Source organism: Schistocerca americana, chromosome 3 (assembly GCF_021461395.2).
Source record: "Schistocerca americana isolate TAMUIC-IGC-003095 chromosome 3, iqSchAmer2.1, whole genome shotgun sequence".
NCBI classification, from domain to species: Eukaryota; Metazoa; Arthropoda; class Insecta; order Orthoptera; family Acrididae; genus Schistocerca; species Schistocerca americana.
This window is the reverse complement of record NC_060121.1, coordinates 943,447,472-943,464,380: the sequence shown is the minus strand read 5'-3', so window position 1 is coordinate 943,464,380 and position 16,909 is coordinate 943,447,472. Positions and strand designations below refer to the sequence as shown.

The 16,909-nt window shown below is 40.7% G+C and overlaps 1 protein-coding gene across 1 annotated transcript in view; it reads right to left on the bottom strand.

Annotated features, from left to right (window-relative positions):
• Positions 1 to 16,909, bottom strand: part of LOC124606563 (SH3 and multiple ankyrin repeat domains protein 3) — a 147,307-nt gene that overhangs the window by 39,557 nt on the left and 90,841 nt on the right. The window contains exons 10-11 of the mRNA XM_047138546.1: positions 12,776 to 13,004; positions 1,972 to 2,173 (exon numbers count right to left, since the gene is read on the bottom strand). Coding sequence (XP_046994502.1) covers positions 1,972 to 2,173; positions 12,776 to 13,004 — 431 coding nt within the window. The remainder of the gene's footprint in view (positions 1 to 1,971; positions 2,174 to 12,775; positions 13,005 to 16,909) is intronic.

Sequence of the window (16,909 nt, the reverse complement as noted above, 5' to 3'; positions counted from 1 at the left end):
TCCAAAACTTTCAGATATACTATAAGTTGTCTGATCAAATGACTCCTCCCATACCATTGATAACATTTTGATAACACACAGTATTATATATTAATTCACAGCTTATACATTAAATGTGAAACTCATGAGTGTTTTATAATTGTAATGATGAATCTCAAATCAGAAATCATAAAACAGAATGTGCAATTACAAATAACTGTGGTATAGTACAGTATCAGATTTAAGAAGCCATGTTCCAATGAACAAATAAATATAATAAATAATAGCTTCCATTACAGTGCATATATAAACAAGAAGGAAAGAACAGTTTCTAAATTAAAGATGTCACTGTCAGTTTATTGCAACTGCGGGTTACCAGTTTTGAACTCAGTGAAATTTATGTATCACAAACAAGAAAAATTTCTAGCATAATACATAGTCTTGAATGCATACAAACAGAAAGAACACCAAACTAAAAAACTATTATTCTATATTTTGACAACTATTTAGAAAGAACCAAGCTACACAAGCACATACACATCAATGGTGTTATACACAATGCAATGTAATGGAATTTACAAGGATATATCTATCATTTTAGAAAAATAATTCTCTAATTTAGGTTCCGATTATTCAATCATTTCGCATCATCTCCAAATATGAGAATACTTCCCACATTTTGTTTCATTCACTTTCTTACATCTAGAAACAATGATCTACTCCCTGCTGCAGCTTGTTTTTGTGTTCTTGTTGTTTTATCACAAGAACATTAAGTCTCTTTTGGGACGTGCATCACTGATACCCAAACAGAATGGCATATTTTGTGAATCACTTCTTTCTGGCATCATTTCACACTGTCAATGTGAATTCATAGTGGTTTTGAAGGTATTTAACATGTCTGGCATTCAGTAAAATGAAGTCTTATAGTTACTGCTTTGATCAACTAACTGTATAAGTACTCCACAGGTATAAATTTAACCACCAGTCACAGCATTGTTAATGGTTACACTGTTGCACTTCAGTTGATATCAAATGCACACAATTACACTAGTAGTACAATTGGTAACCAACATCATCAGGCTGCAGAACTTTACTGCCTTGAGTTACTCACATATTATAATATAAGCAGGCTACATAAGGAATATGGAGAACAGTATCTCAGCTCATTTTTCATTTCCTGATACTCTACTTACCATGAAAGTGCAGCAAAATAACAGTATTAATTTTTGATAGCAAGTGGTTAAGACAAGTCATGAAACAAAAATACTGTCAGACATTCATTTATATCTGCCAACAGTATTTTCAGTTACACAACTCATGACTTTTCAGTCACTTAAACAATAGTTTAACCAACAATATGGTGTCTGCATAAAACATGAAGCACACTATTCCATAAAATTTTGGTCATGCAGCTCAATAAACTCAACCTCTTCTTCTAATATTTCAGCTGAATACCATCCAGCCATCTTCAGAGTGAGCCGAAGTGACTAACGCTCCAGCACTTGCTCTGTCCTTTTGCACCCGAGGACTGAACCACTGTGTATGTGGCCAAAGATACACAAGGCACCAGAGACGTTGATAGGTGGCAAAGAGGTGTAACATATGTATGGAAATTAAATCTATGGCTGCACAGTTATTCCACATGGTGATATTGATGTCTCACGGAGAGCTGCACCATCCCGACATCTTCGTGATTTAATTACAGATATTGCTAGATTCCATGATTTGTCCAAGCTGAAGCTACTATCTCTATTAATTAAATTAATTGCCAACTGAATTTCAATTGCTTCTTTCACTACTGAGTCCCAGGAAGGTGAAGTCAAGGCTAAAATTTCGACATTATCATACACCATTGAGTGCCCGTGTCAATACAGTGCTCCGCCACCGCAGATTTATTAGGTTGTAAGAGACGGATGTACCTGTTCAAATACAATGCATGACACTTGCATAATATCTAACAATTCTTCACATTTCTGGATGAGACACACTTACAGCAAGCAGGTAATCACCCTTGCGCAGACCAGCCATGTCAGCCACTCCTCCTCGGTCTACATCGTCTAGGTACTGTAACGCAGGGCACCTATCCGAGGGCTGCAGTTCCATGAGGGGTGACGTCGCTTTGGCACCACGAAGGACAAATCCAAAGCCCTTCTTTGCACGGTGTAACACTACTGTTCGAGGTTCTGCTGGCAACCTTCCAAAACAAGTAAATTATAAAAATAGGGTTAACAACACTATACTAACTTGACAAAAGTAGCCTATTCATTAAATAATATAATGAAAAGGATAGTTGCTACTCACCATATGGCAGAAATACTCAGTTGCAGAAAGGCACAACAAAAAGACTGTCAGAAAGTTAGCTTACAGCCAACAAGCCCTTTGTCAAAAATAGACAACAAACACACATGCACACACTCACGCACAGCTGGAGCCAGAGACTGTGGTCATGTGTGTGTGAATTGGGCTTTTGTGTGTGTGTGCTTGTGCGCATGCTCGTATGTTGTCTATTTTTGTCAAAGGCCTTGTCTGAAAGCTAACTTTTTGACAGTCTTTTTGCTGTGGCTTTCTGAGACTCAACACCTCCACTATGTGGTGAGTAGCAACTATCCTTTTTATTATATTGTTACATTCCATCCTGGATTATTCATTAAACAGGAATTATTTAAACAGATTCATAAAAAACAAGTGAAAATGTGAATGAGCATAAGTGGAAAGTTCTGGCACAGCAGGTAGAGAGTTGTTCTTAATTGTTACTCTTTCTGTTTTGAGAGAATTGAGTATTCAGGATGCAATGAACAGAATTTTTATAATTTCCATAGATTCACGTGCATATCAATGTCATTCTTTGATATGTTGTACAACTGTTTTAGTGAAAATGCATTGAACCTCTCCTTCTAGCCAACGACTCAGTCAAACTATCCATTTCCACCAGAAAGGAGAGAGAAATAAGTTTATTACTATGTACTAAAGAAAGTACTTGTACTGTGTGAGTACATAACACCAAGATTTGTTGCTGTAAAACTAACAGACCTCTTGTTACAGAAGTTGAGGTTACATTTCTTTCCTTCAGTGTTTGTTGTACTGACTCTTAGTTTGTTACAACAACACAACAGCTAATGTAATTGTATGACTGACCTCAAGAGAGAAGGTAGTGCATGAAAGACAAGAAATGCTGTAGCACTGTCAGTAAAAATGTTCCAATTGCATACTTCTCATTGCCGTTTTCACAGAGTTGAAATTGGGTTTGGTGAAAGTGAGGTCTACCCCCACAATGGAGCTGTAGGGGGCAAGAGTAAACACCACATTCCCCCTATAATGCCACCTACAGGAAGGGTTGCCAGGTCTGCTGTATTTCACAAGGTCTCCCGTACTTTATTCACTTTTTCTTCTTCTTCCGTATTTTCAACAGGTCTCTTGTATTTTATGAGTTTTCCCATATTTTACCCACCTCAGGTATTTGACGTTCTTGATAATGTTTTCCTTAGTGTTTCAAAAAATTTTATTTATTCATTTATGCTAACATTTGTGAAGCATTCAAAGATTATCATTCCCAAAACGATAATTGATATTTCCATTTTGTCATCTTTTAATTCTCTCTTTTTCATGTTTACAAGCTTGAAGCTTCCATGAGAAAACTTTTGTCTCGTGCTTCATAGCATGTAGAAGTGCAGCTCCGTCTCAGTTCAGTGTGCAGTTTGTACTGTACTTATTATATATATTTAAGTATGGGTAAAAGGCATTTCAATATGTAATTGTTTCAGGAAACACTCATTACTTGTGTACACTTTCGTGTACAGGTGTACATCACAGTCTCCTAAAGGTAAAATACACGGATAATGTCACAATCGGAGTATTTTGGCCATTGTTTCCAAAATTTCCCATATTTTTAGTTTGAAAACCTACAGAAGTAGCAAAAGCCACAATTGCGTTCTGTACTGACCACCTTCAAAGAACAAACTGTGCTTAACAGCAACGAATATTTAAAAAATCTTGTGCTGAAAGCTGAAACTGCTACTCTGAAGAGAGGTTTAAGTTACCATTTGTACTGAACCAAGATGTGTTTCAGTTCTTACATGTGTTCAAATGGTGCTAAAAATTTAAGACCGAACTCAGTGGTGCAGTCCCTTATAGCACTAAAGCAATGTTTGATTGCAGATGTTGCAAAAGGAAACAAGTCCCTCAGATTCTACATTACTTATTGAAATGAATGGAGTTGATGTAGTGGAAAAAATCGGCAGACCACTAGAACAAAAATCTATTTTCATAATTCATCCATTAAATTCTGTCTACATTTTAAAACTTTAGAATTCTCTGTCATGCTTTTAAGTGAATGATGCACTGACTCGTAAAGTTATTTTACCATTTAGAATGTGTTATATACTTTTGATGTTTATCTAGTTTTAAACATTAGTTTCTCCCTTGTTGAATTATGTTTTTATATCTCTTTTCTATTCCAGTATTCCCCATACTTTCTAGTTACAAGGGGTGTTCCATTTTAGGGCGTTGCTGCAGTGTATATGCAACATAGCATGACTCCAATTCATGTATCCATTTACCAACATGTAGGCAAGCGATTAGTGGGGCATTTGTGTCTTTTCAACATGTGTTGTGAATATGGAAACGTGAACTATAGTGACATTATTACCAAAATTGTTGAAACAGCACCAACATGCTGTTATTCTTTTCTTGGCTGCCGAAGGACAAATACTAGTAGACATCAGTCAGAGAATGAAGAATGTGTACGGGGCAGTTTGTCTGCCAAAAACTACGACAAGGATTCCTGCTGCTTCATGACAATGTATCTGCCCATATCGCAAACATTGTAATGCAGAGACACCCAATCACCCGCCCTATAGTCTACAACAACACAAGTCAGCATGATGAGAATTCAGACTATGGCTTCTGGAAGTTCGATGCTGATGTAAGAATGCCAGCAGTGACCAAAATATACTGCTTATTCTTCAGGGACATATAGCCCTCAGCTACAACCTGTTGGGAGGAGCCCACAGGATTGCAGAAGCGGAAAGGAAAAATAGTCCATGATCAAGTTAACAATTTCATAGCTAGGAGGTAGGAGAAATCAAGTTACATAGCACTCTCAGAGAGTTTCCACTAGGGTCATTTATTTTAGCTATTATAATATTCGAAGAATTAATATTCCGAAATTGGATTGATGTCACTGCAGCCCATATGGGGCAACACGGCTAGTGTTGGAAGAGCTTGGACATGTGACAAACAGCAGCTCCAAACTCTTATGGCATAAGAAGCTTTGCCTTTGATCATGTTGAATTTACAATGTCTAATCACGTACAGTCACAGAGGAAATGAATTTGATTGGTGCGGAAATAGTATATTTTGGTTTGTAGCACTCCACGCAGACTTGGACAAGAGTAGATAATGAGTAAAGCTTGTGCCACATGAGATGCCATCCCTCCAACTAATGTCAGTAAATAGGATGCTGGGACTATTCCAATGTTCTCTGTCTCAGTGTTATATCTTTATCATCGCTTATGACCTCTTGGTCACAATGGTCGGGTTAGGATACTTTTATGTCTTGCAGTATTCAGGTTATTGATTGCCAGCAAATCCTAAACCATCCTACCGTTGTAGTTTGAAGTACCACCTGACAGCACCAATGATATGCTGCACAGCATAGCAGAGTTGTGGCTGCTCAGAACTGTAAAATCATATGAAAGTAACTTTTTCATTAACGTCATGTTGAGAAAAAGGAGTTAGGGTCACATGAACCACATGAATTCTGACAAAAGCACTTGTAGCTCTGTGTACAAATTTTGGAGGACACTGGGCCTCAACAATATATTAAGATTTTACCAGATTTGTCTGCTATTCATTTATGGTGCACAAACTTCTCCCAGAGTGTTGCTGTCTTAGAATAATTTATTGTCAGAGTTCATACATTGGAGTGCAACATACTAGCAGCTGTACTCCAGGTTTGGTTAGGTAAATATGACAGGGTGAAGATGTGCAGATAGATAATGAAGACGCAGAACCAACAGGTAGGTCTGTGGCTCAATACTGCCACACACCCCTGTTAGGCTTCCACTTCCTGATACAGGCAGTCTGTTCATTGTATGCCGTTTGTAAAGGTTTGGATGGCAGTTACTAGTTATTTTCTCTCAAAGTAAACTGATGGGAAAGGTTTTGATTATTAACAAAATGGATAAATTGAATTAATGTCAAATACAAGAGGAAGTAACAGAGAATGTTTTAAACTGGATTTAGATGTGGATGTATCACAATGTACCTATGCAAGTTCTGACTGAAATTATAGAATTGAGCAATGAATATGAATTAGCACTTTCCCTGGGATTTATGCCTTGAAAAACGTTTTCAGCCCAGTTTCAATCAATTCAATGTTTAGGACACAAGGCACTGATTCAACTTATTTTATTTCCTGAAGAATATAAAAGTCGTTGTAAGAGCTCCCACTAGCCTCATCAGGTTAGTGGGTATTTCAGAAACGAAAGACGAGAGCACAAGAAAACTTCCTATAATCAAAACTATTCTCAGACAGATTTACAGACATTGTTTACATGTTTGAACTGAAGAAACAGAGAAGGAATACAGGTTAATGGAACACACCTTAATTTTGATGATGAAACTGTACTGTTTGCCTTTATTGCAGACAAACATGGAAACAATGAATGGAAGAACTTAATACAATTTGTTTGAAAGTCAATTGTGGTTATACTGAAATGAATATAGTACAAATTAACAACTAATTCATAAAACTAGCTGATAAATTTGTGGCAGTTGAAGACAATGACTGAAACACGCAACTGAAGAGTAAAGGCAGTGTGAAATTGTGTTGGTAAATTAAAAACTACACTTTCAATTTGTTTGAAACAGAGGTGTGTTACCAGTTTTGACTTATGAACATGAAACAAGAGACTTTCACAGTGAAATCCATAATAAAAATAAAAGAGTGTTTTACAGCACGAAATAAAGAGATGCATGTTGAACTACTAGGAGAGACAGAAAAACAAACTGATCTGGTAACAGAGTGAAACAGAAAATGTTAACTGTCAATGAACAAACAATACCACATAACTGAAATATTGTCAGTTTTATGTTTCTTAGTCAGTTGATATCCTTGACTTTCAGCACATTTGCTGTTACCACCCGAATGCTGAATTTTTAATTATTTATCAAAAACATGCACTAAAACAACACTGTGTGTGTATGACACTGTAAGAGTAATTGAAAATTACATGTACCTGCAAAAGAACGAAATATCACATGACTAGGGTGTTTTGAATGTGGTAAACAATTCCACATAAATGCATAATCGTGCACAGACACAGCACACTGTTTTTGCTTACTATGTATCTGCCATGTTTCAAAGTGTTTCCTTGGTTGCAGCTTCAGTTCATGAAAATGGACAGCATTTTAAAAGACGAACTTTTTACTGAAGAAAGATTTGTTTCTTGTCTAAATTAGCATTCCTTCCAGAGAGTGACTGTCAGCAGTATTGTTATTTAGCTTGCATTCACAGCAGTCTAGTAAAACTATGAAACTTAGTAGTACCACAGGTGCCTTATTGTGCAATAAATCAGAATGGAAAGCTTGACTTATTTTGTACTTTAGTCATTTCTGCTACATATTTTTAGAACATACCCTTTATTGTAGCATCCCTTATAAATGTAGAATGAACAACAGGTGAGGATAGTAGTAACAGTTATGTTACATGCACAGAAGAAAATTTATTTCATTTATGGGGCTCTCTGTCACATTTTCTGCACTGTCTAATGACACAGGTAATTTTTCTTGTTTTCTTAGTAATAACATTACTGATATAGTTGTTATCATAAATACACGAATTACAGCTTCAACTTGGATCTTATTAAGCTGATTTACAATTTTTTTTATTTAGAAATTTCGCTGGCTGTATCCAGGAATGCTCAAAACGATAGAGCAGTCACAGCTGCCACTGGAGATGTCAGTACTTCACACCCATAACTACACAATGGTGCTCACTGTTTAGCAGATGATTCAGATAAGTTATCAGAGACACCAGAAGTGAGGATGTGGAAAGTGGAGGCCATGAATTTTACGGTGACTTAAGCAGTGACAGGAATAGGAAGTTTAAAAGCCTACCCTGAAGACTGGGAGAAAAGCACCAATAAAATTATGAGAAGCACAGACAAGCGTGTATAAGAAATAAAAAAAGCCAAAGTGGCAAAATTACTCATAATATTCCAAGAAAGGCACCAAAGTTATGTTCAATGTGCGTCAAATGTGTGTCAGAAATCCATTCCAAGCAAGTGTCATCAATTTTCTGCTGGCAATATGCAAGCAGTATTTAACACATTCTGGGTAACATTTCGTGGGATCAGACGAAGAATTATATAATCAGTTTTGAGGATATAATTCTAAGCAAATGTACAGGGAAGGTCACTAGAGAATCTGAGAGGAACGGCACATCATTTGAGAAATGAGATGGGACAACATAAATATTCAATAAGATGTTTCTCATTACTCTTGGGATTACAGAATGGACTATCCAATGTTGGCCGGATAATGCTACACATGGGATGGGCCCTGATTCAGAATGGCCACATTCTCAAATAAAACAAAGAAAAAAGATGAGAGAATCTTCATAAAAGAATTCCTGGCGTGCCTTCTAAAACTGCCATCATATTACTGCCAGGAATCTTCCTCCACCTGTGCCTTGCTCCTTTTCTACAATGCAAACAACAGCTACACAAAATCTACAAGGAAATATGTAATATGGAGAAGATTCCATCTTTAACTTGATTTTCAAGGATGGCGACCTTAGCTTATTTTCCACCAAGAAATGCCAGTGCAACCTGTGTTGTAGTAACCGGCTTGGAAGCTTGAGCAAGGACATGTGGAAGCAGCACAAAGAACACAACGACAAGACAAGGCTGCAAAAAGATGTACATAAGAAAGATGCTCAGTGTACACCATGGACTTCTGGGCTGCGAAAATAGCTGCATTTTTACATGAAAGTCCAGTTTCTTATAAAATAAACTTGCCTGTTCATCACTTTACAACATATAATTTAGAAAGTCTTGATGTGGTGTTTTACTGGTTCAATGAAACACGAGGTGAACTGGTTGCATCAAATTTTACCTCGTATATTGTAGACACCCTGTCCAAAACAATTCAGGACAGTTCTGTCCAAGTCATTCTGCATTCTGATGGCTGCAAATATTGGAACAGAAATATGATATTATCAAATTCTCTTTAAAGATTAGCAACTGATACAGAAGTAATGATGACACAAACAGTTTTGGAGTAGGTCATACTCAGATAGGAAGTGACTCATTCACAGTTCCATTGAGTACATGCTTAAAGGGATGTGAAGTTACACTTTCTAGCCAGTCCGGCTTGATATATGAAGAGGTGGGAAAAAGGCAACAACCTTACGAAGTCCATTTCCTAGATTACTTCTTTTTCACCAACTATCAGAGAAAAGTTGTGGCCATATGACTCAATTAGACATGTAAAAATGAGCCTATAGCTATGGACCTGAAGGCAATGAAATGCCATCCAAAAATTATTATTTACTACAAGTGATCTTTCAACAAAGTGTGGCAAGAAATACCAAGGCAACCAAGAAAAATTTCTAGAAAACCTTGCTTCCCGAAACAATACAAAGAAAGACTGAAAATCAGAAAAGTCAAATGGGATCATTTACAACAACTTAAAGTCCTTCTTTCTAAGGAGGATCATTGCAATTATGACAACATCTCATACAAATGAACATCATCTTGGAGATAACTGTTTCAGGAGTGAAGTGCAGTGCAGTTCTTTGTTGCTGCTTGAAAAATGTTTGGCAGTTTTCTTCTTGAAGAAATATACACGCAGTATTAGAACTACATGATCAGTGTGTGTGTGTGTGTGTGTGTGTGTGTGTGTGTGTGTGTGTGTTTGAAGTTATTTCTATTAAGTCATTCAATAAAATGTAATTATTATTGTTTCCAAAATTGTGTTATTACTAGATTTCTTTGCACCAAAAACAATATAAAAGTGGTAAATCATCCAGGAGCCTCTGACAAACAAATACCACATAAATGCTGAGTCCCAGAAAGGCACAACAAAAGACTGTCAAACAAGTAAACTTTTGGCTAAAAAGGTATTTCAACAATGGAAAATCCAGGATGGAATAATGACAGTATTATGGAAAGGACAGTTGCTACTCACATTATAACAGGGGTGCTGACTAGCAGATAGGCACGACTAAAAACTGCCAAACAAGTAAGCTTTCAACTAGAAAGGCCTTCATTGGAATTAGACAACATGCACATACACACTCACACACACACATCTCACACACACGACCTCAGTCTCTGGCTGCCGCAACCAGCCAGAGGCTGCCATCATGTGCGTGTGAGTTCCATTTGCATGAGTGTACATGTGTATGTAGTCTAATTCTGATGAAGGCCTTTCTAGCTGAAAGCTTACTTGTTTGACAGTTTTTAGTCATGCCTATCTGCTAGTCAGCACCTCTGTTATAACATGAGTAGCAACTGTCCTTTCCATAATACTGTCATTATTCCATCCTGGATTTTCCATTGTTGAAATACCATGTAAGTAACATACCCTACCATAAATACTGAGACAATTTTGTGTATCTACCATATTTAAGTTTTCTAAGGAGTTTTTTCTTTGTTCCACTTCCTGATGAGATCTGAAATTTCATTGTAGTGCTACAATACATATTTAGCATCCCTATGAAAAGTATTAGGTATTCTGGGCAGTTTCTTGTCTATACTGTAAAATCTGTATTTTGCTACTTTCTTTACTGATGAAATGTGCCTGCGATGAAAATGAATTGGTGTGAGTGGGAAATGGAGCTATGGTTATGGCTGATATATGGACCAAGACAGTTCTTTGTTGGATTCCAAGAGATAGGGAAAGGCAGCCTAATGGAGGGTGATCTGAAGACATATGAAAACTTGTAGGAATGATAAAGATGACATCATGTTAAACTGCTGGGTGACATGGGATCCACATGAATATTTTTGCAGCGCAGCCTTGCGGCTGCCAAACAGTGGATTTTAGCATGCCTATAGAGCTTCAAATATGAAGCAAAATTATTTCTTCACTATCCATTGACTGAAGCATGTGGGGACCCTACACTTTCTCTGATCATTACTTCTGTAGATATAGCAGAGGACATATGTGGCTTTCTCTTTGAAGATAGTTGTCTAGCGTTGCTAACAATGCTGCAAAATGTCTGCTAAGTATTAGCAATTTGATTTGTGTGATGTCTGCTAGCAAGGGACAATACACTTTGTTTACATTAAACATGCTAAATTGTGCAGTTATGTAGTGGCCTCTCGAAGCCACTTGGAATGATAACATATTAACAGCTTATTTACATGGTCTCCTTGCTTTTAAGTCAAAGCTGCACAGCTTGTTATGAACACACTCCAGTGATAATTTAATACAAAAGTGCTCAGTTTTGTTGTTTTCAATTTGTAAGTTTATGGTTGGTAAATATTAGGTTCTCCAGTTGTCTGGTACTTTGATGATTGAAATTTTTTAACCATTGTCTACATGATTAATTATATATTTAACTGATGGAAAATTTAATAGAAAATAAGAAAAACTGCTTGAATTACAAGTAGAGTGAGAGTGGCTGGCCAGTGTGTACCTTCAGAAAGCGAAATTCTTAGTATTGCCGGTAAAAAGAAAAAAGCTTTTGGAGCTTGTAAGTTCATTCAAGGTGGGGAAAGTAGGGGATTGGTTAGAAAGAAAGAAGATGATAAGGTCATTTGAGACACGCGCAATGGACTTGTGTTCAGGAGGATGATGGTTCAAATTTCCAGCTTTAGGTTTTCTGTGATTTTCCTAAATTGTTTAAGACAAATGCCTGGCTGGTTACCCTGAAAGGCATGGAAACTTATTTATGCATCCTTTACTAACCTGAGTTGTGCTCCTATCTCTACTGACCTCAACATTGATGGGACATTAAACACTAATCTTTCTTTCTTGCAGCTCGGTCGTGCCCCTTCCAAAGGAACTATTCCAACATTTGCTTTAAATGATTTTAATAATGCATCGCAAACTTAAACCTGAAAGACTGGCCAAGAATTTGAACCACTGTCCTCCCAAAGGCAAGTCTATTGTCTTATCACTGGGTCACCATCTCACTTGGTGATTTGTTGTTTTTCTGGAAATACGGATCCCATTAAATGGCGATGGAGGAAAACATGAAAAGTCATATGTGTATATAGTCCACATATCAGATATGTGTATGAAGATGATCACCTTACTATGAGAAGTATGTGGTCTAATGTTACCTTCTATGAACATAGGGCCTTGCATGTGATGAAGGAACACAAATGAGTACAAACTACAAAAGACAGTAAATATCGTCAGGAGGTCTGTAGTTTTTAGATGTCAAGACTGTTGTAAATAGCTTCCCACATGTTCACTTCAGTGCCTTGAACTAAAAGACAAGCTGGAATATGACTGTCACTACTTGTCATTTATTTTCAGCAATAAACAAGATACATCATTACTTCTTGTCTTTAGTGCAGAGAATATTGTTTCATATGATGCATGGAGGGAAATATTTTTATTTCTCATCTTATTGTCAATGCAAAATGGAACGTGTAATTTGGACGAAAATGTGTTAACACTAATCACCACAAACTGGTTTACAGAATTATGTGAATACAATTGTTTGAAGAATTCAGCATTAGGTTGACTTGCATGGGAATGTAGCAACTATTTCTAAAATGTTTTTATGTTAAAATAATTACTCTTGAATTAAATTGTCACCAGAAAAAGTACTCACTGTTTTTTTAGCCGTGGTGCTGTTGCAAAATGCTTGTGCACTGATTCCCGTCTTCCCTGCACACGGGGAGGAGTAGGCCGAGTAAGACATGGCGGAGGCTGTGGCAATATTGGTGGTGGCACCACACCTTGGCGTAGACGTACCTCTTGTACACAGTGTGCTGGGAACAACCCTGTACCTTGACCACGCAAGGTGCCCTCTAGGAGACCACAGTCAGTTGAGCCTGTTACTGTAACAGTGAAAGCTCTGAGTTGCTTTCTATTCTCCTGTTACACAAAGAAAATCAAACTGGAAATACATTTATCTTATGTAATATAAAACAAAACTGGAAAGTAAAGAGAACGACCTGCTTACCTACCATCAATATAGGGACAACACATGAACCAAAAGTACAGTTGAATCTCAAGCTTTCCTAAATTTTAACCAGTTCCTTATTTGAGAAAAAGGGGGTGGGGCATAAAAAGTGTACAATGTACAGGAACTGAATTCAAGAAAAGTCTGGCCAAGTCTTTGAGCTATAAGTGTTGTAATCTCTGAGAAGGGAGTGTAACAGATATTTGTACTACGATGTGCTACCTATGACGAACTATAAAGCTCTTGAAGATTATTGTAGTAACACTGTTCACGTTTACGTCGCACTTCACTTAGCGTAGACCGGGACTGTGTCGTAGGCATTCTCGATGTTAACTGACTGGGCACGGCCCGTGCTGTCGGAGTTGTTGTTGTTGTTGTTGTTGTTGTCATGCCAGCAGAGATCGCGTCCGAATTCTCGCGTGCCCTCTGGTGGACGGGACTCTACTTGCGGCAACTACCGTCCGTGATGCGCCGTGCCAATGTGCGCCTCCCGCGATCTTTCTGGTGGCTACTACACTCCTCCTCCTTCGGGGGGTGAAGCCACTGTGATCCACTGCGTCGTAAGGTGGAGCGTCGGGCAGGAGCGATGACCTCCACATCCATTGGATGGCCGGAGTCGAGGGGATCTGCCAACCCTCGAACATGAACCTTTGAATACGGCTGGAAGTGACCCACATGAAGAGGCCCCCATCGTCCCACAACCGGAGCCCGGGACAGAACGGGCGACAAGCTGTCGAACTCCGGATCCTGTTCCACCCCGGGAGGGGCAAGACCCAGTGGCGGGGACGAAGGGGAAGGGACGACCACAGGTGAACCAACCTCCTGAGAAACCGGGCCTGCTAGGGGGGGCCGGCTCTCGCTGGGGCATCTCGAACGATGGCGATGCCGGTGCTGGAGCTACTGGAGGCTGCCAAGGCTGAGAACCATCGCAGTGCGGCAGAGGCACAGCGGGGAGAGGAGGCAATGTCCCCTGTGAAACCAACACAGGTGCCGGCAATGGGGAAGCCGGTGTCAGAGAGGGCGGAGGGTGGCTGCCCGAACGTGGACGTAGCTGATTTTGGTGATGACGTACCACCCGGTCCCCCGCCTGCAAGGTATAGAGCTGGCGGCCATTGCGGCGCAGGACCACCGCTGGTATCCAACGTGGATTGCGACCAAACCCACGGGCCCAGGCCGACATACCCTGTGGAAAGCCAGGTACTCCGTTTTGTGAAGACTGGCGAGGACCAGGCCGGAGGAAGTGCAGCAGAGTCCTAGGTTGACGCCCATGGAGGAGCTCTGCGGGGCTGCGTTCTCCCATTGGTGCGGTCCGGTATGCCGTCAAGAAAAACGTCAATGCTTCCTCCGCAGGAAATTCGTGCACATACTTTTTCATCTGCATCTTAAATGTGCACACCATGCGCTCGGCTTCCCCATTCGATTGTGGATGGAAGGGGGGGAGAGCAAATGTGCCGAATACCGAAGCGCCTACAAAAATCCTGGAAGGTCTGCGAAATAAACTGCGGTCTATTGTCCGAGACCAGGGTGATTGGCAGACCTTCCACAGAAAAGATTTTTGCTAGTGCCTGGATTGCAACTTCTGAAGTGGTTGAGGAGCAGCGAACCACATATGGGAATCGGGAATAAGCATCAATGACAATGAGCCAAAAACCGTTGAGAAACGAGCCCGCAAAATCGATGTGAACACGTTCCCATCCTTGGGTTGCCGGCGGCCATGAAGAGAACGCTGCCCTGGGAGATGCTTGTTGGCTCGCACACTGGGAACAGGCGGCCACCAAGTGCTCAATTTCTCTGTCAGTACCGGGCCAGTACACAGTCGGCGAGCCAAGGTTTTAGTACGGGAAACACCCCAGTGCCCCTCATGTAATAACGTGAGGACCTCCCGTCGTAAACTTGCAGGAACAACCACGCGAGGAGCTGTATCATCGGTAGCCAGAAGGAGAATGCCGTCCAAGACCGAGAGGCGGTCCCGTAGAAGAAAATAATTACGAAGAGGGTCCGAGGCCCGGCCCGGAGGGCGGGATGACCACCCCTGCTGAATGAGGCGAACTACTTGCTGGAGAACCGGGTCAGCTGCCGTTTCCCAGGTGACTCGAGAACTAGTGATCAGGAAGCCATCAACCGCTTGGCGGGACGCCACATCCAAATGAAAACACATAATCTCCTCTCGATCAAACGTAGGATCCGGGCCCACCAGAAGACGGGAAAGAGCGTTGGCGTTGGCATGCTGTCCTGTAGGGCGAAAATGAATGTCATAATGGTACTTAGAGAGGAACAAGGCCCAGCGCTGTAGTCTGTGGGCCGCCCTATCTGGAATCTGAGAGGCGGGGCCAAATAACAATATTAACAGCTTATGGTCAGTGATTAACTGAAACTTTGTGCCATACAAGAAAGGGTGAAACTTGGTAACAGCGTAGACAATGGCCAAAGCCTCTTTTTCCACCTGGGAGTAATGGGCCTGCGCGGGACTAAGCGTTTTAGACGCAAACGCCAGTGGTTGCTCGGAACCATCTGCGTTGCGATGGGCCAGGACCGCCCCCACCCCATACTGCGAAGCATCAGTAGCCAGGACCAATGGCTTATGGGGATCAAAAGTAGCCAAACAAGGGGCTGACGTGAGGAGGCCCTTCAACGAGGTGAACGCTCACTCGCATGCAGGCGACCAATCAAAAGGAACACCCTTGTGCAGAAGGCAGTACAGGGGGTGGGCTATTGTGGAAGCCCTAGGAATGAACCGGTGGTAATAGGCTATCTTGCCTAAAAAAGCTTGTAGCTCTTTCAGCGAAGCGGGCCAAGGAAGGTTGACGATACCATGGACCAAACTTCCTAGTGGCTGGATACCGTGCCGAGAGATGGTGTAGCCCACATACTCAATGGATGGTTGAAAGAAGGTTGACTTATGCAGGTTGCAACGCAAGCCCACAGACCTGAATTTGAGAAAGAGGGTGCGAAGGTTGTGCAAGTGTTCCTTCGTGCTGCGGCCTGTGACAATTATGTCACTAAGGTAATTAATACAATGAGGAATTGTCGACGTGACATGCTCAAGATAACGCTGGAATATCGCTGGGGCACTGGATATTCCAAAGGCCAACCGCTGGTATTGGTAAAGGCCAAACGGGGTGTTGACGACCGCCAACCGTTTGGAGTCCTCATCAAGTGGTATCTGATGGTAAGCCTCCGACAAATCGATTTTCGAAAAATATTGGCCTCCCGCCACGGAGGAGAACAATTCATCAGCACGAGGCAAAGGATAGGTGTCCACCACCAATTGGGAATTAATGGTGGCCTTGAAATCGCCACAAAGACGTAATTTTCCCGAGGGCTTCCTTACAATAACGAGGGGCGAAGCCCACTCGCTGGAAGAAATGGGAAGAACGACCCCTAGGGCTGTCAGCCGGTCTAGCTCTTCCTTTACCTGAGGGCGGAGAGCCAAGGGGATCTGCCTCGCGCGGAGAAAACGTGGGCGAGCCAACGCCTTCAATGTTAAGTGAGCTTCAAAATCTGAAACACGCCCCAGGCCCTCCTCAAAAATATCTGGAAAGTCGGAGATCAAAGATTCCAATGATTGATAGGGAACGTCTTCGGAGACCAACTGTATGGTGTCAGCGATAGAAAAACCGAAAGCTTGAAAGGCATCCAGGCCAAAAAGGTTAGCTGAGCTCGCATCACTGACAACAATAAAAGTAATAGGCCGAGTGACTGATTTGTAAGTCACGTTGGTAGTGAATTGACCCAGTAGGGGAATGAACTGTTTACCATAACCGCGTAGACGCCGGAAAA